The sequence below is a fragment of the Trichomonas vaginalis genome, chromosome II (genome assembly GCF_026262505.1).
Source record: "Trichomonas vaginalis G3 chromosome II, whole genome shotgun sequence".
Taxonomy (NCBI): Eukaryota; Parabasalia; order Trichomonadida; family Trichomonadidae; genus Trichomonas; species Trichomonas vaginalis.
Window position 1 is genome coordinate 4,157,741 of NC_067204.1, and position 22,388 is coordinate 4,180,128.

Sequence of the window (22,388 nt, forward strand, 5' to 3'; positions counted from 1 at the left end):
AAATTTTAATCTACGCTAATACAAAGATGAAAAATATTTGAGTCCATTATTAAATCAGACCGGTGATTTCTCAAAATTTTGAATGATTCAAATTACACTTGTCTCAATTTTGAACCTTAATCTCACAAAAAAATAAATTAATCATTAATCTGCATGATAATGCCCTCTTGAAATTTTAATTGTAAGTTCTCAATTTCCTAAATTGACTGAGTAGTGAATGAAAATATTACTCTCCTATGTATGGTAATTTTCATATTTATTCGAATTCGAAAACCTCTAAGAAAATTTCAGTTCTCTTCAACTTGCGATTATTACAATTATTTCTATATTTTTATATCCTTATTTTATAACAGATAATGAAATCATTCTTAAGGGTGTACCCGTATGTACGTTTATTTGAGAGGAGGATTACCCTCTCAATTTTGAGGGATTCGTTAGTTTATTTTCTCGATGAATATGCAATAAAATTTGATTTTTACCTTATCAATATACTTCATATAATATACACATGTTCATGTAAAAACTTTTTTCCAAAATCCTCAGGAATTAAGGGATTTTTGAATTTTAAGAATTTTTTTCGAATTTTTTCGAAAAAAAAATATTTTCAGAACAGCCTTAACGGCTAAGATTTAGGAACAATGTTAAGTATCAAAAAGAAAGGAGGTCTGATATAGACAACATATATCGTTGAAGGTTGAAAAAATCTCTAATATTTGAGCCAAAAATTTCAAATTTTAATTTTTTGAAAAAAGAGGCCACCCGTATGTACGTTTATTTGAGAGGAGGAGGATTATATTTTTGAAAGGGTGAAACATTATGAATATGTTAATTATATAATAATATGTATTATTATAAAAAAGAAAAAATAAAGCACGTTAAAATTTTTCTTTCTTGATTTTTTACAAAATCTACTTAGAATTATGCAAAATATGACTAAATAATTATAAATTTCAAGTTAAATTTTAATTTTGATAAATAATTTAAATTTCAAAATATCAAGTTCAGTTCGACTATGTATGTAGTAATTCCTCAATAAAGTGCCAAAATTCTATTAAAATATATGAACATTTTCAACATTTTAATGTTTTTATTTAAAAATTTGATGGAATATGAGCTTCAAACAATTATTATGTAAATAAAAATAATTAAATATATGTATTTATTCGTATTACAACCGTAGTAAGTCGATTCTTCCTTTCTTCTACTGAGGTTTGAATTTGATTTCGAATTGTAAAGAGATTCAAAGGGAAAATACTAGCGGATAAAAACTACCTCCATGAAAGGGTCATAATGGAGTCAAGTTGTATTTTTTGATATTTTTTGCTTTTCGAGCCTAAATAGGTAGCCAAGATAATGCCTAAAAATAAGGTTCTAAATTCTGAAGTTTACATGATCCTCTCGTGTGCAACCTTAATAGAAATTTTAAATTTATATTTCGGCGCAAAATTTTTTTTTGTATGTTTATGAAGAGGAGTCGAGAAATCCAGCAAGGCTTGAGTAACCCTTACGAGATATACCAAAGGGTTCACATCGATACTGACATGAACTGGACTTTTGATTCCACTGCCGATCCCAATTCTTTATTTTGTACCATCAAATGTATCGGAAAAGGAGGATTCGGCATTGTCTGTGAAGTCCTTAACAAGGTTCTTCAGCAAACATTTGCAGGAAAAATCATCAATACTTCTTTTTTAGACCAACAAAATGAAAAAACATACCAACAAGAAATGAAAATACTTCGAACTGTAAGATCCCCGTATATTATCAAATATTATGGATGCGTGCATCTAAAAACTTCGCGAATGTTGCTGATGGAATTTTGTGACAAAGGATCATTGCGACAAATTTTAGATACTCGTAACCAAGTATTGAACGAAAAACAGATAGCTATTGTAATGCACGATTTATTAATGGCTTTGGATGCATTACACAACAAATATAATATAATTCATCGAGATATTAAAGCAGCAAACTTACTTTTCAATTCAAAATATGAAATAAAACTGTGCGATTTCGGTGCAAGCATCCGAAAAAGCGATACTCAAGATAAATCAAACGTCATTATAGGTACTCCTTACTGGCTAGCTCCAGAAGTCATCAGCGGTCAGCCATACTCATACGCGTCTGATGTATGGGGTACTGGCATAACAGCAGTCGAATTAGCTGAAGGAGCACCTCCATATGTCGAATTCCCTCCAACAAAGGCCATGATAGAAATCTCAAGGAGTGGGTTCTGCGGATTGAGAGAACCGTCAAACCATACAACGATCTTCACGAGTTTCATTATAACTTGTTTGAAGTCGAATCCAGAGGAAAGGCCAACGGTTTCGGAACTTCTAAATCACCCATTCATCAAGCAGGTCGAAACACTTAACAGAAAAACAGAAATGAGCGAATTATTAAACGTTTCTACTCCGGATATAAATATTATGGGAGGTGGCCTTGATCTTCCTAAGCCACAACCTGTCCAGACACCAAACCACATACCGTCATCCAACTTTTTGATCAAATCGGCTCACGATTTGGATCAAAACAACAGAGCTTCACAGCACCTCGAAAATTCAAGTTTATACTCGCTTCCTTCTACATTACCTGATTTCTCATCATCTTTCGGCTTTGACAGCCCTGTTACTGATGATCGGACATCATCTCTTCCGAACTTCGGTTCCAGCCAATCATTTGGTGAAGGCCGATCTTCCCTGTTATCTCCCAACCAGTCTGTTGTGCACGCAACCCCTGCTTTCCCTACATTCCCTTCACAGATCGAATCCGTCGCTTCTTCCCTTCCATGCATCATGGCCCAGGGCGAGGAAGTACCGATGCAACCGTTCATTCAGCGAAAAAGCCTCGTCAGCGCGAATGCAACTGTTGTACACGCGGAAACTCTCTCGGTTCCTGACGAAGATGAGCACATTCCAAGTTCATTGGACTCACTGCAGAATGATTGCAGTAATTCTGACTTGAAGCCATCGAATCCAAAAGAAGTTGCGGTATTTGAATTGTAATATTACATTGTAAGCTTTATTATTATATTCTTTTTTATTTTTTGTAGATAATTTCTTCTTGTTTTAAAATTTCTTTATTGTTTTAAAAAATAAATTTTTTTATTTTTCAAATTAACCAGGAATAAATGTATCATTCTACTCAATTTGATTTGTCATATATAAATATACTGATAATTTTAATTGGTTAAGGAAAAACGTTTTCAATCAATTTTATTATGGAACTTGTAAGAGCTATTATTTGTTAAGAATAGATCTATAGGTTATGTAACATTTAAATTTCTATATAATGTCTCCTTTGGCATATTCAAGAATTATTGTTTAAATTATTCATAAATATTCGATAATTATGAAGAGATAACAAAGTGTATTCAATAACTTATAGTACAAAGAATATGTTTTTCTGAGATAACTCAGAAGAAAATCACATGAATTTGAAATTTATTTATAAATATTTAAATATGTAAAATCATGTTAAATAAAAGAACCCGCTATTTATTGGTTGTAGTGAGCACCACCGGCCTTGAAGAGGCGTGCGTTGATGTCGTCCATGTGAAGTTCATCGAGTGTAGAGGCATCGATTGAGATAGAAACCTGCTCGATAACACGAAGAACATCAGCCTTGTGAACTGTAAGCTTTGTACGGTGGATAAGGCGAACCTTTTCACCGCAGAATGTGATGAAAACGAACTTGGAGCGAACAGAGAGCTCATCGCCTGTTGTGCAGCGAAGGTAGCCGAAGCCACGGAAGTTCTCGTTAAGGTGCTCCTTTAACTCATCAAGGCCACCATTGCCCTTGCCAACAAGTGACCAAACTTTATCTGATCCTTCAGCGTATGTGATGAGGAGCCAGTTTGTGTCGACATCATCCTTGCGGACTTCCTCGTAGGCTTCGCGGATGGCTGGGTCAGAGCAATCAGACATTTAAGTGAAGTGACTATAAAAAGGACAATGTGAACTGTTTTTTCCGTAGCTTCAAAAACTAATTTTACATTATTATTCTTCGTATGTGATAGTAGTGTATAACAATGATAGTGAAACCGAGTAACGTCTGTTGATAAAGTTTATCAAATTCCAATCAAATCTTACACTCATGAAATTTTTATAAAAAGACTGATATTTCATTTTATATATAAAGTCTTGATTTCGATATCATTCGATTTTTCTGAAGCTCTCACAATTGTTTCATAAATTGTCAGAAAAAATTTGTCACTAGATTCTCTTGGAGTTTGTCCTATCACTTATGGATCGATTAACTCCTTACTCGTTGTAGTGTTGAATGGATAAGGATGTCAATTCGGAAAATTGTTTTCATTTTAGGAGAATATAATTTTCCTTTTGGAAAATTTAAAAAGTGAGACGCGCAGGATTCGAACTTTTTTAAAAGTTGATTTAAATATATTCTAGTGTGATTTCTAAGGATAATATCATATTTAAAATAAGAATATACTAGTTTGGGTGGTATAATTTTTTCGATAAATTTGAGAATATGTACGTTTAGGGCATCAAAAGTGTCAATTCGCTCAGCGAAAGCTGAGCTAGCTTCGTTCTCGAAAGAATAGGGAAGGAGTGAAAGAGAGTGATACAGATGTTGACACATTCATATCATTTCAACAAATTTTGATCAAATTGAAATTCAATGAAATTCAATTAACTTCATATCCTTCAGTCAGTACATTGACATCCTTCTACATCACAATGATAACTCGTACATCAATAGTTCTACAACTAACTCAGAAAAAACAAGATTTTTACTTCCAGCTAACAGCTTTTAAAAAGTTTCGATGATAAAAATCACTCTACTCTTGTTTATCGATATGTTGTGATAGTAGGTAAACGTATTCTTATCGATATTAATAAAAATATTTTTACGAAAATCTGAACCAATTACAGAGTTATTCATAAAGTTTATGATAACTGTAATTACTTCATCTTTGTTTTATATTTGAATAAACAATTTAATTTAATTTGCATAATTTTTTTTAGTTGAAAAACAGGAAACCTAGTTGAGTTTGTATTATTTTTATCGTTTAATTCATTGTATCAGTGAGTGATCCAGATATTTAAGATATTTAGAAAAAATTTATTAATTTGATTAATAAATTTTAATCAAAATAGCAAAAATCTATTTGATAGCTGTAAGCAAACAATAACTTTTATTTCAAGCAAAATCACTTATTTTCATCTAAACGTATAAAATTGGGAATTTTCTTGTTATCAAAAAATAATTTTAATATTTGTTTATTTCATTACATACAATAAAATTTTAAAAACTCTATTTCTTCTCAAGAAAATTTTTTTCCTTCATATGAAGAAACATTTTGTTCTCCATTTGATGCTGAGTCTAAATCTCGATTTTTGAATTTTCTTCTTTCCAAATTTCTTTTTTCCAAATTAGAAGTTTAATTCGAATTTTCTTCTTTCCAAATTTCTTTTTTCCAAATTAGAAGTTTAATTCAAATTTTCAATAGTTTATATATTTTCTCAAACCGTCTTAGATTTTCTTACTTTTTGGGGATTTTCTCTCAAAATATACAAAAATAGTAATATCAATATATGTGTCTAATATACTTTAAAACCATCGTGATAAAATTCAAAAACGAAGAGTTCTTCTCTCCAAATTTTTTTCAAAATCAAAAAAATGAGATAAAAAAATACGTTTGGAAAATTCATTTTTAGCATTTTAGGAATTTTCTCACTTTTCTTCCAAATTGACATCCTTAGAATGGATATTAAAAATAATGGATTTCTCTTAAGATATTTTTATAATTAATATTGGTCATGTCACCATAACAAAATTTAAGGTGATTGTTTAGCTAGGCTTTCGATATTTTTTATCAATTTCTTTTGAATGCTTTATTTTATTGGTGATAGAGTCTGGACATTTCAAATCTTACTTTATAAGATCTGAGATACTAAGTTCATCGGAATTGCCAAAGCATATGCGTTACATTCACATGAAATTATCAAGTTTGATCAAATTATCAGGATATTCAATATGGCCAACACGTTGTCTTGCAATTATGGAAAGATTAAATCGTTATAAAATTTCTAATAATGCGGATTACTATGCTATAAAGTAGATGCTATCTCTAATCAGAATTAGTAGTAGATGTGTGCGGGTTTAGTGACTTTTTTTGTTGCATCTATATATAGACGATACATTAAAATATATTTATTTATAAATCATTAAAAAAATTAACATTAATTTTAAAATAATTTATTTTTTTATCTTTTATAAAAGAATCTATATATAGATGATGTCAGATATTCCGCGATTAATTAAACATTGTTTAAATCCTGAATGGGTTAAACTTCAATTTAAAAATGAAGATTGTGAATTATTAAATGAATATGAAAGCCAAAATAAGCTAATGAGGTATAAATATAATGATAAAGAATATTTAATTTCATGGAATCAATGGAGTCATAATCAAAGACCTCATAAACGAGAAGAAGAAATTGAAAATAATGAAATGGAAATCATTGATGACATTAAAGAGGATGGAATTCCTAAATTTTGTAGAAAAACCTTTAGAACTAAGTTAGGAGCATATAAACGTAGAGTATTAAATCCTGAATATCTTAAACATAAAAAAAAAAAAAAAAAAAAAAAAAAAAGAAAAAAAAAAAAAAAAAAAAAAAAAAAAAAAAAAGAAAAAAAAAAAAAAAAAAAAAAAAAAAAAAAAAAAAAAAAAAAAAAAAAAAAAAAAAAAAAAAAAAAAAAAAAAAAAAAAAAAAAAAAAAAAGGGTAGTGGGGCTTCCAGGCACTTCGTGCCCTCTAGCCCCTAAGAAATTTTGTCACTTTTCAGGAAAAAAACATTTTTATTATATATATAAAATGAATTTTACAAAACCACCGTTACCCTTCTTTGGAAATAAGAGTAGATGTAAAGATATTCTATTGAGAGAACTTAAGAAACTACCGAATGGTCTAACATTTGTAGATTTGTTCGGTGGAAGTTTCTATATATCCCATTTGTGCCATACTGTATTTCCTGACTCAAAGATTATATGCAATGACTTCGACAACTATATGAACCGTCTCAAACATATACCAGACACAAACAAAATATTGAAAGAGTTAAAAGAAAAAGATACCTATAGGTAAGATGGAACGTATACCATTAGATAAGAAAAATACTGTCAGAGAGGTTTTGAAAAAGGCAGAGTATATTGACTGGATAGTATATCTGCTAGACTATTATATAGTGGTGCTATAAGAGTTCATGACATTGAAACACTTATGTCAAAAGTTTTATATCTTAACTATACAAATGTTTTCAAAGAGAACATAGAAAAATATATTGAGGGTATAGAGTTTGTGAGATGTCATTGGACAGAGTTGTATGAAAAATATAAAGACAAGGAAAATGTTTTCTTTATAGTGGACCCGCCGTTCTATAACACATGGGATTTTCAATACCAAGTAGACTGGACTTTGAGAGACTCTTTAGAAACTTTAGACGTTATACATAACCATCCATGCTTTTACTTTACATCCGATAAAAGTGGTTTGGAAAGTGTCATGAGATGGTTAGAGGACATACATGACTATGAGTTTAGATACGATAAGATAGAATATGAGAGAGGTCCTATAAACTGGAGAAAGTGTCATAACAAAGAAATTTTACTAGTAAGTAAATGTGGTTTGAAATAGGACTACTTGTTTTAGGTTTTTTCCATTGTGTCATTTACTTATTTGACGTGGCAGAAAGATATAGAGAATATGAAGATGAACCAATGCCTGCAAATGTTCAGTATATGTACTCGTAAGAGATATTTTTATCTAATATTAAATGGACGCACAGAACTTAGCGAATGCACAGCAACCTGGACAACCAAACCCAGAGAATATTCCAAATGAAGTTAGAATACAAACTGCAATGGCAAACTATGGTCAAGTGCCAACAGATGTACAAATGCAAACTGCCATGTCAAATGACGCTGCGTTAGGTTTGCCACCATGGTATGCAAATATGAGATGGAAAGAGTTTTATACAAACCCTGAAGTGGGATATAAACAACTTTATGCAGATGACGCGAACACAGGAGTTGACCCAGAGTATGTTTTCTACCAGAGGAGAAACAGAATGTATGAGCTCCAGTTAAAGAATGCTATGGAACTCAACAGGAAACGTAAGAGACTAGGCGGACATTAGATTTTTACATATAGTAAAATGGGTTTCTTCAGTAAGATAGGAAACTTCTTTCGAAATGTTGGAAGAGGTATATGGAATGGAATAAAAACCGTCGGAAGAGGAATTTGGAACGGAGTCAAAAATATTGGCAAAAGAGTAGGTCAGTTCGTTGGTATTATACCTAAAGACCCTGAACCAGAAGAGCAAGCTCCTGTTATACAACAGCCTGAACCTGCACCACAGTCAAGTTGGCAACCAAATCCAACACCTCAACCGTATTAAAAATTATATTTTTACCGTTCGATAGTAGTTGTATATGAAACTAAGTTCTAAGTAAAACGCATGGTATAATGGAATTATTCTCTTTCTTCCATCTGTAGTAAACCATACTTGAAAGTCTGAAATACTTCCACTCGGCGGTTCGTATAACTTTGTAGGTTTTTCGTAAAAGTCATTTGCCAAGCATAAGAAAGAGTTTTGGGCGCCAGAAAATGAAGCATGAACAATAATAGCAGCTGGGTCGAAAACATCTTTAAATAAATATGGTTCATCTCTTGCATATCGACTGTAAATATTTGCTAAAGGAAGTTCGACTTTCTGATTTAACATTCTTTGCAAATAATACCATGACATTGCAGTGAATTCTGTATATATTTGTTCGTCTTTCTTTGGATTGTCTTCGTAGATTTGAAATGACACTTGTGAATTTTGTTTGTCATATACAATTCTCACATAAAGTGTGCTCTCGGTATTTGCATATTCATCAGCATATTTTGCATAACATGAATTTATTTTATCTTCTATATTTTTTAACGCAGTCTGTAGAGAAGATGAAAGGTCAACTTGTATTAGCTCAATTTCTTCCCACATTTTTCGTTTCCCTTCAGATATATAATCTATATGAAACCTTACAATAAATGGAAAACTTTTATCTTCTACAGACACAAACTTCATTCTACGAAAGCCAATAGCTTTTGTGACAGATGGGTCTCTTAGCCATCTTAATGGGTAGTCAAAACGATAGCCTTCATGCTTTACGGTCTCTGTCTCAAACTTTTGACCGACATTAGTAAAAAGTTCATCTAATGGTTTAGTTGTAGCAACTCTTGAATTTTCTTTTTCTATTGGAAGCATATTTTATCTAGAATAAAAATGTCGAAAGAAACAGCGTCTATGAGAGAAATACAACACAACCGACAACTCATTTTGCAAGCTCTAAATAAGAACACAACAAACTTTTCAAACTATTCTAAGATATCTGAGTCATTGAAAGAAGGAAACTTAAAACTGACATTAAACCCAATGACAGATGAGTTTCTGTTTCAAGACAGTAAGAACCATACTGTTTGTATAAATCCAACAAAAAGAACTTTAAACGAGAAACCTATAGATGAACTTCTTTTGAAGGCAGATGTTAACAACAAAGCTGACAAAGAGTATGTCATTGAAAAAGTTCAAGAAGAACATGACAGAGCAGATGCAACATATGCAACAAAAGAGGATGTTGAAAAGAAAGCTGACAAAGAGTATGTTGACGATGAGTTAGCATATCTGGCTAGTGGGTTAGTGAAGAAGGCAGATAAGGAATATGTGGATGAAAAAGACAATGAAATTATAAAAAGGGTTGAATGGTACCATGAACGGACATCGAAGATTTTAGAAGGTAAAGCCAATACAGGGTGGGTTTCAGGATGTTTAGACCTTAAAGCCGACAAAGAAACTGTAGATATGTTGGCACAAACGGTTTCAAGTCATACCAGAGGTTTAATGGAAGATGGACAACAGTTGAAAGAGCTTGAGAAAGGTGTTACAGAGTTAAGGAATACAAAAGCAGACTCGACATGGATAAAAGGATATGTAGATGCAACAAAAGAACGTATTTTCGCATGGACAGAAGGAACATACCCACAAAAATATCATAGACATAGCATCTCTGACGTAAATGAACTTGAAGAAAAGTTATATAAAAAAGCAGACAAAACAGAGCTTCAAACATTAAAGACAGAAATACTTCAACAGTATATCCTATAGGTTCTATTTATACGTCAATGAACTCTACCAGACCAGAAGTAGTACTTGGTCTCGGAACTTGGACTCAAATAGTCGACAGGTTTTTGTATTGTGCAAACTCTTCAAGGAAACAGGTGGAAGTAAAACGATTTCAGGTGCAAATTTACCTGCGCACAGTCACTACATAAATTTAAGTACATCTGAAGCAGGTTTGCATAGTCATAGATTTTGGGATTGGTCAGGAATGACAAAAGGTAAAGGATATGATGTTAAAGAGGACGTTAAGTTTGCTATAAATTGTTACTGGGATAACACTGATGTAGGAGGAATCCATTCACATCGCGTTTCAGGATATACGCAAACAACAGGACAAAGTAAAGACTACATGCCACCTTACATGACAGTTTACGCATGGTATAGAATTGCTTAGTCGTCATGTTCCACTTCTTTAGCATATTCGTCAGGAGTTGTCTTATATTTGTTTGGAACTGTCTTTGAAAGTATACCACCTTGAACCTTAACAAGTTTGAAACGAGGTCTGACAATAGTAGTTTTATCTTCTGCTTGCAGTCTGTACATTTTGCCATGTTTGCCTAAAACTTCATAATATTCTCTTGTATACTTTCTTCTATTTTTACGAACACGAATGCGAGTACCTGTCGAGTTCCCATTGTTGTCATAGTCAATAGTATTTTCATATGGGTCGCGTTTAGGTATTTCTATTTTTACTTTTCACCTTTCTGAAGTTTGAAGCCTGGCATTCTTTCTTGTTTGTCTCTTTTGACTAAACTATTAAATATATAGTCTTTCTCTAAGTCAGGGTTGTTTTCATTTCTTCAGGGGAGTGGTTTCCCAAACCTTTTTGTTTACGGCTATTGTAAATATTTAAAACTTGTCTCATCTTTGCCATGGAGAAATGTCTATATTTGTCGTCATATGACATTTCATCTACCTCACCACCTTGTGGTTGGTTTAAGTCTCTTAAGATTTTTATACAACTGTCAATGACACCAAGAGCAGAATGGTTTTGGTCGACAATGAAATATTGGTTTACATTTTTTGAACGCAGATAGTTTTTAATATCGTCTGATTTGAAAGAACTTTCACAGTCAGATGTCAGTTTTGTTGGATGGTATTTGTCAACGAATATTGTCAAAGCAGTTTTCACATCTAAAATATTTTTGGACTGTAATGGTATGGCTTCACAGTATCTTGTGTTTTGACCGACAAATATTAGCCAGTATGGTGGTCCATCTTCTCTATACCTCGGAATGTTTTCCAAGATATCCATAAACCAAGCATTTGGTGTTGAACTAAAGATTTTTATCATGAGTGCTTTCTTTGTTGCCTTTAGAAACATAGGGGTCCTTGTTTGGATTCGTCATTTTTTACCCTATAAGAAATGGGTTTATTTGGCGCATTAGCAGGAGTTGCATCCAGATTTTTGCCCGCAGTGGGAACAATAGCCAGAGGTGCATTTGGAATTGGAAGGAAGATTTTGAGTACATTAGGTATACTTAAAGAGAAAGCACAACCTATTATACAAACTGTACAGAAAGGTTGGGAGGTAGCACGAGATGCAGCAAATCTTATTCCAAATCCTGAAACAAGAGGAAAAGTTCAAGGATGGATGGACAATGTAGGAAGACAAGCAGGAAACTACTATAACAAAGCAAATGACTACTATAACCAAGCAGGGCACTATATGGACCAAGGTGAAAGATTCTTTAACAGAGGATATAACCATGCACAACAGTGGGTAAACAACAACCAACCGCAACCGCCTCAAACGTGGGGAATGTAAATTTTTTACTGAGATGAAATGAACAATACAGCATTGAGACAAATGGGTTCAAGATGGATTTGTCGACTTCCAGCAGTTACACAACCACGTGTTTGTCAAGTTCTTCCTATACCTCAGGAAGTTTTAGACCGACTTAAAAAACCTAAACAACCAGTTGAAAACAAACCAAACTAAAATTTTTTACTGAGATGAAATGACCGAAGAAGTTGAAACGGTAGATTTGACACCACAAACAAAAAGTTCAGAACCATTGTCAAAACCTGTCAAAGAACTTACAGATGAAGAGAAAAATTCAATAATAGAAAGTGCCAGGTCTGGAAATACAAACCCTAACTACAAAGTCACTTTTCATAGAAATGGAACGGCTAGTATCTCAAAAAAGAAACAGACTCTCACAAATAAAATATTGAAGTCTGAAGGAGCTTTCGAGACAACAGATGGAAAAGTTTACTTCACTGACCAACAGTTCATTATAGAACATCTCATTGACTTAGAGTCGAAATATTCTAAACTTTACAACAAACACAAAAAGTTGAAAGGAAAACAAAAACAAATGGCATATGATATTTATGAAGATGTTGACGACACAACCATACCTGCAAGTGAGGTAAAGTCAGAGGAACCGAAAAGTGACGAAAAACCGATAGAAGAAGGGAAGCCAAAAACTGAAGATAAACCAAAACCAAAGTTAGTTTCCAAACTAAACCAAGTCAACCTTCATTAGCTGGTATGGGTTGGCGTCAAAGACTTATGGCAGCAGGCGGTTATGTAAAGTAAAGAAAAAAAATTTTTTTATTTTTATAAAAATGCCCCCATATAGAATGGATAGAAAATCTGCTAGAATAAAAGCAGAGTTAGAAAGATATGGTTGGAAAGTTTCAAAGAAGTTTAAATATAGGAAGGGAAGACCCATAAAAGTCTATGACAAATGTCTGGTCTTCGCTATGAAATGGACTTGGAAACAGCACGCGCAAATTATCCAAACAGACTAGAGAGGTTAGAAGAAGAACGTCTTATGGACATGCCTTTCGATGTTTCTGAACCTCAAGTTGAAGGACACGACGGCTTTGCCAGATTCTACTGGAAACATGACGAACAATTGCATCCTTTGAGAAGGAAAAAGGAAAAGGTGAAGACACATGCTCCCATGGAAAGAACAAGATATGCATATGAAAAGTACGTGAAGTTAGAAGTCAAATTACATCTGGTCGAACCTTTACAGTAAACTTTGACGAAGGAAAGAACAAAGAAGGCTTCATGGGAGTACTTGCTGCATACAAGACGGAAATAAGAAAGGATACAATCTCAGACTAACCGTAACAGATTTGGACGGTCACATTTACTATGCACATGGCAATGTCACAACAGCTGCAACTTCTTGACGCTTTCAAGACTACAAAGAGAGAACAAATGGTTGACTCCGACTCAGACATTTTGAATGCAATTGAAGGAATTGCAAGTGTAAAATTTGAATGGTACCAACCTAACCCTCAAGCAGTCAGACAACATGCTGGATACTTCCCGTTCATAAATAAGTCTGACATTGACTTGACAAGGTATGGAATTTACAATTCAATTGAAACAATTGTCAATGAACCTTGTATTCTTACATGTCTCAGGAACTCTGGTCTTGTTACAGATGAGAAGATGAAGTATCTTGAGTCATGTGTGAAGACAAGGTACATTCTCAGAGGTCAATTGGCAAAAATTGCACCGTTGGCAAATGTCAATATCCGAGTCAACATACCGCTAAAGGTTCTTCACATGACGACTATGTTGTTGACAAAGACTTACCATGGTTGAAGATTGTAATTGTCCACAACCACTTCATGTTGAACGAAAGTCTTACAAACCCATTGTTCGGAAAAGGCAAGTGCAACATTGTCAGAGCTGTAAACATTCTTTTCGAGAAAGGTTTGTTGGAACCAATTCCAGATGACAAGCTGACAGAAACTTTTGTACCAAAAGACGAAACAAACTTTTCATTGTTAGCAAGACCAAAAGTTGTTCCAGACAAAGTTCTAGCACAAAAGAAGTACACAGTTCCAAAAGGAGTTGGATTGTTCGGATACCAACCTGAACCAGAAGAACTTCCAATGAGGTTGCAAGAACTTCAAGATGCTATAAACAAACTTCCATTGAGACATCCAATTGACGTCAAATTGTATTGGAGAGCATCTGAGTTAGGTCAGAAGGTTTTATATGAAACAGGTTGCTTCGACGATGTTTATGAGATAACAGGAGAAGTTTCTCAGAAGATAAGAGACTCACTTGAATTTCCACGAACTGGACCCATTGGTTGCGACAAGTTCGACTCAGATGAAAAGATATACTATGTCGACCTTAACGCTGCGTACATGAGGTTCGTCCAATATATCCCGACTGGAATTCCAAACGAAGATGGTGAGTTCCCAGGAAGGAACTATACAGTTGGAAAAGTCATACAACAACTGTATGATATTAGGAAAGCTTCAAACCCCAAACTTGCAATGACACTCAAATTGCTTATGAATTCGACATGGGGATATTCCATTAAGAAACCTCAAAGATGAAGAGTAAACACTATGAGAAGGTCGACAACTTTGTTGAAAGGTTTTCTCCTTTTGTTTTGAAGTACGAATTCACTCAAGGTCAAAGTGGCTTAGTAACCACATTAAAACCTATTGTCGAACATTGGTCTTACCCTCAGTTCGCAAAGGCAGTCCTTGACAACTACAACAAATTCTTCTCCGAAGTCAAATCCAAAGTGAAGGTTTACTATGAGAACATTGACGCACTCATGACGAACGAAGAAGGCTATAACAAACTCATTGAAATGGGAATGGTCGGTGAAAAGATGGGTCAATTCAAATTGGACAAAATTTTCACCGAAGTTCATGTCCTCTCCAAGCGTAAGTACTGGGGCATACTTGAAGACGGCACAGAAATAAAACATTGCATGAAATAAAAAATTTTTATTCGAATTTGAATCGGACAGGTCGAGTTACACCATTCTTGGTCTCAAACTCATATATAACCTGTTTGTTTGTATTTTCGTCGACTATGGCACGAGACACGAACATTGACCAAACGGACAAAAAGTGTCATTTCAGATGGTCCGCAGCCAATCGCATTCGAGCACTTCGAAGAAGCCTTACGTTCCAAGGGAGAGGGTGTCTGGTGCAAGGCAGAGGTCATGAGACTCTACGAGCAGTACATCCTCAATGCCTGGGAGGACAAATCGTCCTTGGATTGGCAATTCTACCAACTCCTCTGGGACGACCTCCTACGCAACTGGGATGACGAAAGAGTCCAATTCAGAGGTCGGAACTACTTGTCCAAATTACCTTAATTTACTACTTACCAAATAAACACCTAAATTTACTCGGGGTTTCCCCCTAAAATAAAATTTTTTTACTCTTAGAACCACTCGAGGTTCTCCTTACGGTTGTTGAGCTTGTCACCGTCAATGTGTCTGACCTTCGTCTTCTTGTTTGGATTTGGAACCCATTGAATTGCGACAAGCTTGCCCATGGAGATTGAACCGTAATTCCGAAGGGTAAGGTTCAAGTGTCCCAAGTTGTTGAGGACTGGGGTAAGAACCTTGCCTGTCTCCTTGTTGCGGATTTGGTATGGGTAGGGTTGGGAAATTTCGTAAGTGTCATCGGCAACAAGGGTTGCCCAAACTTCCTCTTCTTCGTGTTTCTCTTCTTCCTCTTCTTCCTCTTCCTCTTCTTCGTGTTTCTCTTCTTCCTCGACAATTCCTTCTTCAATTCTGTGTTCACGAAGTACGGTGTTGCAGTTCTGTCCTTTCCGAGTACCTTCCAGATGGCGTCTATCTCTTCGAAGAAACGGTAGATGAGTCTGGCAAGGTCTCGGTTCTCTCTCGCGTAAATGCGCAAGGTTTCCGTCAAATCATTCAGGCATTTCTCATTGGAAGCTTGGTTCATGAGGACATCGGCTTTGAGCTTGGTCATCTCTTCCATAAGACTACTTTGGAGAGTCTTAACGGTGTTTGTCAGATGAGCTTTCAAATTCAAAATTTGAATTTGAACTGGGCGCTTGTCTGGCAACATTGAAAGGACATCTGCCATTGAGTTTGGCTTCGGTGCTTGTTCGGACATCGAAAAAATGAAGTGGTTTGAGAATGACGGTTTTACTTCAAAAAGCTTGTTATGACGGTTAAGTCATACAACAAGTTTAAAATAATATCTTGTTCTTCTTCTGAACGTTTGTTGTCTCTTCCGATAAAAGTTTCGAACATGAGAACCAAAAAACGTTTTTTGAGATTGCGGAAGAGTTCAGGCAAACGTTCATATTCTGGATATGTTGGGAGCAGTTCAAAACATCTGAGCTGACTTTCGGACAAAATTGGGACAATGTCAGAAAATTCATCTTTGGTCGGACTGCTTGAAGGTAAGTCCCTTACATGTAAGTAGCTCTGGTAAAGTCTTCTCATTTCTGCTAACTTTTGGAGTATAGCTTCGTAGTTTAGAAGTTTTAATTTTAATTGTCTTATTCCACTCTTTACTTCTAAACGGTAACTATCCATGAGGTCAAGAGTAGCTTTGGTAGCTTTAAGTGGAGCTATCTGTTCCTTGACTTGCAATTTTGGTTGCAATTGTGGTTTGAGCTCCTTCAAGTTCGCCGTCTATGTCGTTCTCAACACCTTCAACCATGCTTGAAACTCTTCATCGGTCCATTGAGATTGGTGTGGGACGAATTTAACTTGCTTCATTCAAAAAATGAAAAAAATGTTTTTACTCAAAGCGTGCCATGTATATGGCTATAAGAAACTTACCAGAAGGCTTCTTCTTCACATGAGTCTTTGGCAACTTGAGTGTTGGTGTTGGAGTTGGGTCTGGAATTTCAATTCTCTCTCGAGCGCAACAACAGATGTCAGAATAACATTCCCCACTGTCTTTCTTGCCACCATAAATTGTGTATTGACCGAACTTGCATTTGCAGGAAGACCGGTCAATACAAGGTTCACAGTTGAAATAGTTGTACACAAACCTGTTGAGTACGAGTGTGAGTAAAAACATAAAAAAAGTGAAGTTAAAATGAGATGTTTACTGAACTGGCTGAAGAATTGGTTGGATGTCGCCTTCTGAGGTTATGAAGAACGGCTGTCCAGAGTAGTGAAGTAGTGCTCTGAGAATTTGTGTAATTCGTGGAATTGGGCTCTCACGATATGGAAGTAGTATCCAAGGACGTTTCATGAAGAACTTCAAGAGGGCTTCTTTCTTCACATCCTTAATATCATCGAATGCAGTGCCTTCTGGAACTTGAATTGCAACACCTGTTTCAATTTCCAACTTTAAGACACTATTCTTGGACAACCAGAAGCCAATGGACTTGCTTGGTTTGCACTTGCTGAGATATTCCTTCACGGTTTCATTTACCTCAATTAGATAAATTGCTTCGTCTAAGGGGTCAAGCTCCATACTGAGTCAGTACAATATTGTACTTTTTCAAGACAATGTTGTACTTTTTCAAGACAATGTTGTACTTTTTCAAGACAATATTGTACTTTTTCAGAACAATGTTGTACTTTTTCAGAACAATGTTGTATAAATTCAGTACAATGTCTCTCAAATTTGAGTACAGCTGTACTTTTTCAGAACAAGTCTTGAACTTTTTCAGAACAATGTTGTACTTTTTCAAGACAATGTTGTACTTTTTCAAGACAATGTTGTACTTTTTCAAGACAATGTTGTACTTTTTCAAGACAATGTTGTACTTTTTCAAGACAATGTTGTACTTTTTCAAGACAATATTATATTGTTTCAGAACAAAGACGGTTAAGACACAAACGAATGTCCGACGTCCCACCTACTGAACCCGTTCCACAGCCAGAGGAACAGCATGCTCCAGCACCACAACAGTCTCCTCAGCAACCTCAGTTCCAACAAGGACCTCCGAATTACTACCAATTTCCACCTCAAGGTTACTACCCACCACAAGGCTTTCCAAACTACCCACCACAAGGCTTTCCAAACTACCCTCCTCAACCCATGCCTTACTTCCCTAACCCTTGGATGTTCATGTCAAACCCTCCACCCCAATTCCAATCTCAATCCCAATCGAAGAGAGACCAAGAGTTCGAAGAAGGTCTGAACCGTTTACGCAAAGAGTATGCCACAGCCCCTATGGAAGATGACAGGCTTTCAGTCTCTTCCCTAAGGTCGACCAATTCGACTCGTACCACAGATTCGGTTCGTGACCGTGAAGACTACCTCAAGCAGTCTGAGAGACTCTTCATCTTACAGCCATTTACAGTTGGAGCTCTCAAGAACATGCGCAATTACGAAGGTCAGACACCAGCTGGAGACCGCAAAACAGACGTACTCGCAAGAGCAGTCCAACTGGTCAAGACAAAGACTGAGATAGTCGACTTCATTCTTGCAGCTTGCCCATACAAGTAAAAAAATAAACAATTACGAGTTAAACTTTTTACTCTTTCTTTTCTGAGTTGTTTAGAGCTGGTTTCTCTTGTAGAAACCTTTCGTACTCTTCCATGGTCATGTAATTGCGAATTTGGTACGCAATTCCAGGTTCGTTGTTTTTGAACCTTACGTATGTAACGCTTCCATCCTCCTCAGGGAAGTAAGCTGCTAACATCTGACCAAGTTTTCTCGGTGACTCGGAGCTCATAAAAATGTCACTTTTTAAACGTTAAGTTTTTAGTCTTATTTTACCCTTTGTTTACCCTTTGTTTGTCAAGGTAGTATTGGAGTGCAATTTCTCCAAATTCTCTGTGTCGGAGTTCTTCAGCATTTTCCAAGGTGTACCTGGAGAACTCAAAGAAGTTGTCAAGATACTGCCATGCTGCTCTTCTGAGTTCGTCGGTATTTTGGAAGTGTTGCACCTTCGAGTCTTCGGACATGAAAAAATACACTTTTTCTATTAAACCGTTTACAATTTGAATTTTGTTGCTGAATTCGGCAAAAATATAATTTAGGGTAGAAGGTATATAACCTCTTTTCTAACCTCTTTTCTACCCTCATGAATTTTCATGAATTTTATACAGAAAATGCTTGTTTTGAGGTCGAGCCACTTTTGGCTCCACCGTATTCTTTCAACCAAAACTCATGAATTCGGCAAAAATATATTTTAGGGTAGAAGGTTAGATATAACCTCTTTTCTAACCTCTTTTCTACCCTCTTGAATTTGTCATGAGTTTTCCCGAAATAAAAAATAAAGTTGGTTTTTTTAAAAAAATATTTTTTTATTTTTATTGTAAGAACATGTTAGCAACAACAGCACCAAACTCGTTAGTCATGAACCCAACTTCAATGTTAGTAGAGATGAAAAGCTTCATTCCTTCTTCATATACTTTCGAAACAAAAATCCAGAAGATAAAGCAAGAACTTTTAACAAGTAATTTGACTGTTGTGCGAAAGATGAAACAAATGAACAGTATCTTTATGAAATGCAGGATATTGACCATTTACCCAAATTGCCTGAAATCCAACAACAAAAGCTTACTATTCCAGAATTCGATGAAATAGAAGTCAAAGCAACTGACTCAGTAGAAATAAAGAAGTTCATACGAAAGGTTAACTATGAGTTTCTTGGATTTCATTGCAACCACAAAGTCATGGACAAAGATTGCGATATGGTATATAAGAACATCTCTGACATATACAAATCTGGGGAGTTTAAGACCTACGACAACTTTGTTTCGTTAGTTGCAAAATGTGTATGGCAGATAAGAGATAAAGATAGAAGAGGTAAGATATGGAATGAACAGATAAAACCCGCAACTTTTGAGTTAAAGAGAGCAATTGACGCCTTAGTCATACTAGCAGGTAAGATTTCAATGTACAATGCTAAAATGAACCACAATGTTCAAAATGTAAAGCAGCAATGAGGAAATATAACTACTCCGTCAGAGAGAGATCGCCTGGAAGAACAAGACGAACGGCTGTCTGGACTTCGCGAGAACCAAGTGTGTTACGTTCGTTCATATCGACAAGGCGTGCACCTCCTGAGCGATACGTTCGAAGATATCTGTAACGAAAGAGTTCATGACCATCATAGCCTTGTTGGAGATACCGATATCTGGGTGGACCTGCTTAAGAACCTTGAAGATGTAGGATGAGAAGTGTTCAGCACGCTTCTTGTGGCGGAGCTTCTTGTCTTGCTTGGCAGCGTTGGCAGCATCGACGCCCTCGACGGCTGGCTTCTTCTCGGTTGGTGTTTTAGAGGCTGGCTTCTTGGAAGACATTCTAAAATCATGATTTTCGGTTTTGGCGCCAAATTATTCAATTGATGGCGCCAAAAATTCAATGGTCTAAAATGGCAAAATAATATCCTGAATGGTATTCATTCATTCTTTTCATATTTGATATTTAAAAACAATCTACGGCACAAACAGTAATTTTATCACTCCAAATCACTTGATTCATGAAAATAGATCAAGGATCGCACATAAATTATTTAAAGATCGGATTTGTCAGCATATTAAAAATCCCACAACATTGTTGCATCCAAAGTCAATACGCGTATTCCAATTATGTATAATTGTTGCATGCTAAGTTCGGTCAACGATAGAAATTGAGGGGAAATTAATCATCGAGGAGGTACGATTATGTAAAGTAAAAAATGTTGTGGGATTTTTAATATTGTATATAATTTTATAATAAAATTTTTGTGAGACATTTTAAGAAGCACATATAATTTTTTGAATTTAAAATTAAAGTAGTGTTGAATGAATTTATTGATTAATTTAATACGGATATTTCTCAAAATTAATCAAAAATAGGTTTTCAGAGAACTTTTGAGATATCTTTTCAAAATGTCTTTTTGAAAATATATAAGTATTATATTGTAATAAACAGAAATTCATCATATCATTATCAGAGTAAATAAAAACCAATTTGTCTGGAAAATCAGTATCTTCACCTTGAATGTCAAAATAAATAAGGTCATCATGTTGATCTTCCCATTGATTAACATAGTTTTGTAAAGATTGAAATTGATTTAAAGATATGTCTGGTAAAGATCTCATAAGATCTTTTTGTTGTAAATAATATTTCAATTGATTGATTGCAGTTTGTTTCATAGTCATGTGAATACAAGTATGATCTTTAGGTATTTCAAGCGTTTTGTTGACTTCTTGTGTTGCATTAAGTGGACTTCCGTGATTCATGAGAAATTTTTTAATCCAAGCACGGTAAGTACCACTTGTAGGTGTATTTTTATGTTGTGGTGGTGGTCCTGAGTGAATATGAGTTAAGTTTGCAGATTTAAAAATGTAATTGTCGAAATTTTTAATAAATTTAAAGCCTGCTGGGCAGCCTTCGTATTCGCATCGGTGGTAGATTAATACTCCTGTTCCAATTGATAGTTTTTGTGGGTCTTTGACAAATCTTATGTTACCATGCAGCTCTGCAGCTATAACAAAACGAGAATATTCTAAATATCCTATGGCTTGATCAACCTCGCATGGAGGATCGGGTGGAGGATGTTGCATTGAGCAGCAAAAAGGAAAAATAAAATTGAAAACTCACATTGAAAAAATAACGGTTTAATAGAAAATATTTTTTTTCTTCTGAAAAAGAATTATCTTTGAGTATCTAAATTGGGATAAAGGATATAGAATAGATAACTAGTACTTAATATATGATACATGTACACGAAATGGAAGAATGTGTACTAAAAGAAAGAGAAATTTTAGCTTAATATTTTACATACGAATCAATTATCTTTGGTTAAAAGGTAGAATTGTTGGCTATGATGTACTGATTCATGATCAGTACATCATAGCCAACAATTCCTTATACAAAATTCAAAAACTTGGGTGCAATCAGTTCTGATTGCACCCAAGTTTTTGAACTTTCTTGAGGGAATTAAAGGGTGAGAGATTTATAGTCTATCTATATATCTCCCACCCTCTAATTCCCTCCCTGACAGCGGAAACTTTGTCTGAATGTTAAACTATTCAGACAAAGTTTCCCACTGTTTGGGAAGGAATTGTTGGCTATGATGTACTGATTCATGATCAGTACATCATAGCCAACAATTCCTTATATAAAGTTCAAAAACTTGGGCAATCAGAACTGATTGCACCAAGTTTTTGAACTTTTCTGAGGGAATGGAAGAGTAAGAGGTATACATTATGAATATATACCTCTTACCCTTCCATTCCTCCTCTGACAGCGGGAAACTTTGTCTGAATGTTAAACTATTCAGACAAAGTTTCCCGCTGTCAGCGAAAGAATTGTTCCATCTGGTGCATAGAGTGTGAATCTATGCACCAAATGGAGCAAGTCCCTCGCGAAATTGCCAAAACTTGCGTCGCATTTCAAAGATTGCGACCCAAATTTTGGCGATTTCTAGTAGAGATGGAGTATTTTGAGTCACTGACCTATATGCAGTGGCTCAAAGGGCTCCATCTCTACTTTGAAGCAAGGAAACTTTCCTCGAAATTTTGATAATTTGAAG

General features: G+C 35.0%; 13 protein-coding genes and 2 pseudogenes across 15 annotated transcripts, besides 3 other annotated features; 8 read left to right on the plus strand and 7 right to left on the minus strand.

The window, feature by feature from the left end:
- Positions 1–372: 372 nt before the first annotated feature.
- Positions 373–1,410: a mobile genetic element.
- Positions 1,411–1,441: 31 nt separating this feature from the next.
- Positions 1,442–3,023, plus strand: TVAGG3_0483430 (hippo signaling; the record flags this gene model as incomplete). Its single annotated transcript, XM_001580489.1, has 1 exon — positions 1,458–3,005. One exon carries the CDS (start codon positions 1,458–1,460, stop codon positions 3,003–3,005), a length of 1,548 nt encoding a protein of 515 aa, XP_001580539.1.
- A 403-nt stretch (positions 3,024–3,426) lies between these two features.
- TVAGG3_0483440 (actin binding) lies at positions 3,427–3,937 on the minus strand (the record flags this gene model as incomplete). The annotated part of the gene is made up of 1 exon (XM_001580490.2): positions 3,498–3,926. One exon carries the CDS (start codon positions 3,924–3,926, stop codon positions 3,498–3,500), a length of 429 nt encoding a protein of 142 aa, XP_001580540.1.
- A 3,864-nt stretch (positions 3,938–7,801) lies between these two features.
- On the plus strand, positions 7,802–8,109 carry TVAGG3_0483450 (uncharacterized protein; the record flags this gene model as incomplete). The annotated part of the gene is made up of 1 exon (XM_001580491.2): positions 7,802–8,109. A coding segment is annotated over one exon (308 nt), but the record flags the coding sequence as incomplete, so codon positions are not given.
- Positions 8,110–8,428: 319 nt separating this feature from the next.
- TVAGG3_0483460 (uncharacterized protein) lies at positions 8,429–9,277 on the minus strand (the record flags this gene model as incomplete). Its single annotated transcript, XM_051235937.1, has 1 exon — positions 8,429–9,277. One exon carries the CDS (start codon positions 9,275–9,277, stop codon positions 8,429–8,431), a length of 849 nt encoding a protein of 282 aa, XP_051093761.1.
- Positions 9,278–9,415: 138 nt separating this feature from the next.
- Positions 9,416–19,842: a mobile genetic element.
- TVAGG3_0483480 (phage tail repeat-like family) lies at positions 9,446–10,019 on the plus strand (the record flags this gene model as incomplete). Its single annotated transcript, XM_051235938.1, has 1 exon — positions 9,446–10,019. A coding segment is annotated over one exon (574 nt), but the record flags the coding sequence as incomplete, so codon positions are not given.
- On the plus strand, positions 11,556–11,957 carry TVAGG3_0483490 (uncharacterized protein; the record flags this gene model as incomplete). The annotated part of the gene is made up of 1 exon (XM_051235939.1): positions 11,556–11,957. The coding sequence occupies one exon, from the start codon at positions 11,556–11,558 to the stop codon at positions 11,955–11,957; it is 402 nt and encodes a 133-aa protein (XP_051093763.1).
- TVAGG3_0483500 (uncharacterized protein) lies at positions 11,976–12,131 on the plus strand (the record flags this gene model as incomplete). Its single annotated transcript, XM_051235940.1, has 1 exon — positions 11,976–12,131. One exon carries the CDS (start codon positions 11,976–11,978, stop codon positions 12,129–12,131), a length of 156 nt encoding a protein of 51 aa, XP_051093764.1.
- On the plus strand, positions 12,779–14,904 carry TVAGG3_0483510 (annotated as a pseudogene). Its single transcript has one exon. A coding segment is annotated over exon 1 (2,126 nt).
- TVAGG3_0483520 (uncharacterized protein) lies at positions 16,697–16,981 on the minus strand (the record flags this gene model as incomplete). Its single annotated transcript, XM_051235941.1, has 1 exon — positions 16,697–16,981. The coding sequence occupies one exon, from the start codon at positions 16,979–16,981 to the stop codon at positions 16,697–16,699; it is 285 nt and encodes a 94-aa protein (XP_051093765.1).
- On the minus strand, positions 17,009–17,383 carry TVAGG3_0483530 (uncharacterized protein; the record flags this gene model as incomplete). The annotated part of the gene is made up of 1 exon (XM_051235942.1): positions 17,009–17,383. One exon carries the CDS (start codon positions 17,381–17,383, stop codon positions 17,009–17,011), a length of 375 nt encoding a protein of 124 aa, XP_051093766.1.
- TVAGG3_0483540 (uncharacterized protein) lies at positions 17,756–18,364 on the plus strand (the record flags this gene model as incomplete). Its single annotated transcript, XM_051235943.1, has 1 exon — positions 17,756–18,364. One exon carries the CDS (start codon positions 17,756–17,758, stop codon positions 18,362–18,364), a length of 609 nt encoding a protein of 202 aa, XP_051093767.1.
- Positions 18,393–18,593, minus strand: TVAGG3_0483550 (uncharacterized protein; the record flags this gene model as incomplete). Its single annotated transcript, XM_051235944.1, has 1 exon — positions 18,393–18,593. The coding sequence occupies one exon, from the start codon at positions 18,591–18,593 to the stop codon at positions 18,393–18,395; it is 201 nt and encodes a 66-aa protein (XP_051093768.1).
- On the plus strand, positions 19,187–19,783 carry TVAGG3_0483560 (annotated as a pseudogene). Its single transcript has one exon. A coding segment is annotated over exon 1 (597 nt).
- A 63-nt stretch (positions 19,843–19,905) lies between the features above and the next one.
- TVAGG3_0483570 (protein heterodimerization protein) lies at positions 19,906–20,169 on the minus strand (the record flags this gene model as incomplete). The annotated part of the gene is made up of 1 exon (XM_051235945.1): positions 19,906–20,169. The coding sequence occupies one exon, from the start codon at positions 20,167–20,169 to the stop codon at positions 19,906–19,908; it is 264 nt and encodes an 87-aa protein (XP_051093769.1).
- A 619-nt stretch (positions 20,170–20,788) lies between these two features.
- Positions 20,789–22,388: part of a mobile genetic element that runs on past the window's edge.
- TVAGG3_0483590 (uncharacterized protein) lies at positions 21,103–21,417 on the minus strand (the record flags this gene model as incomplete). Its single annotated transcript, XM_001580536.2, has 1 exon — positions 21,103–21,417. A coding segment is annotated over one exon (315 nt), but the record flags the coding sequence as incomplete, so codon positions are not given.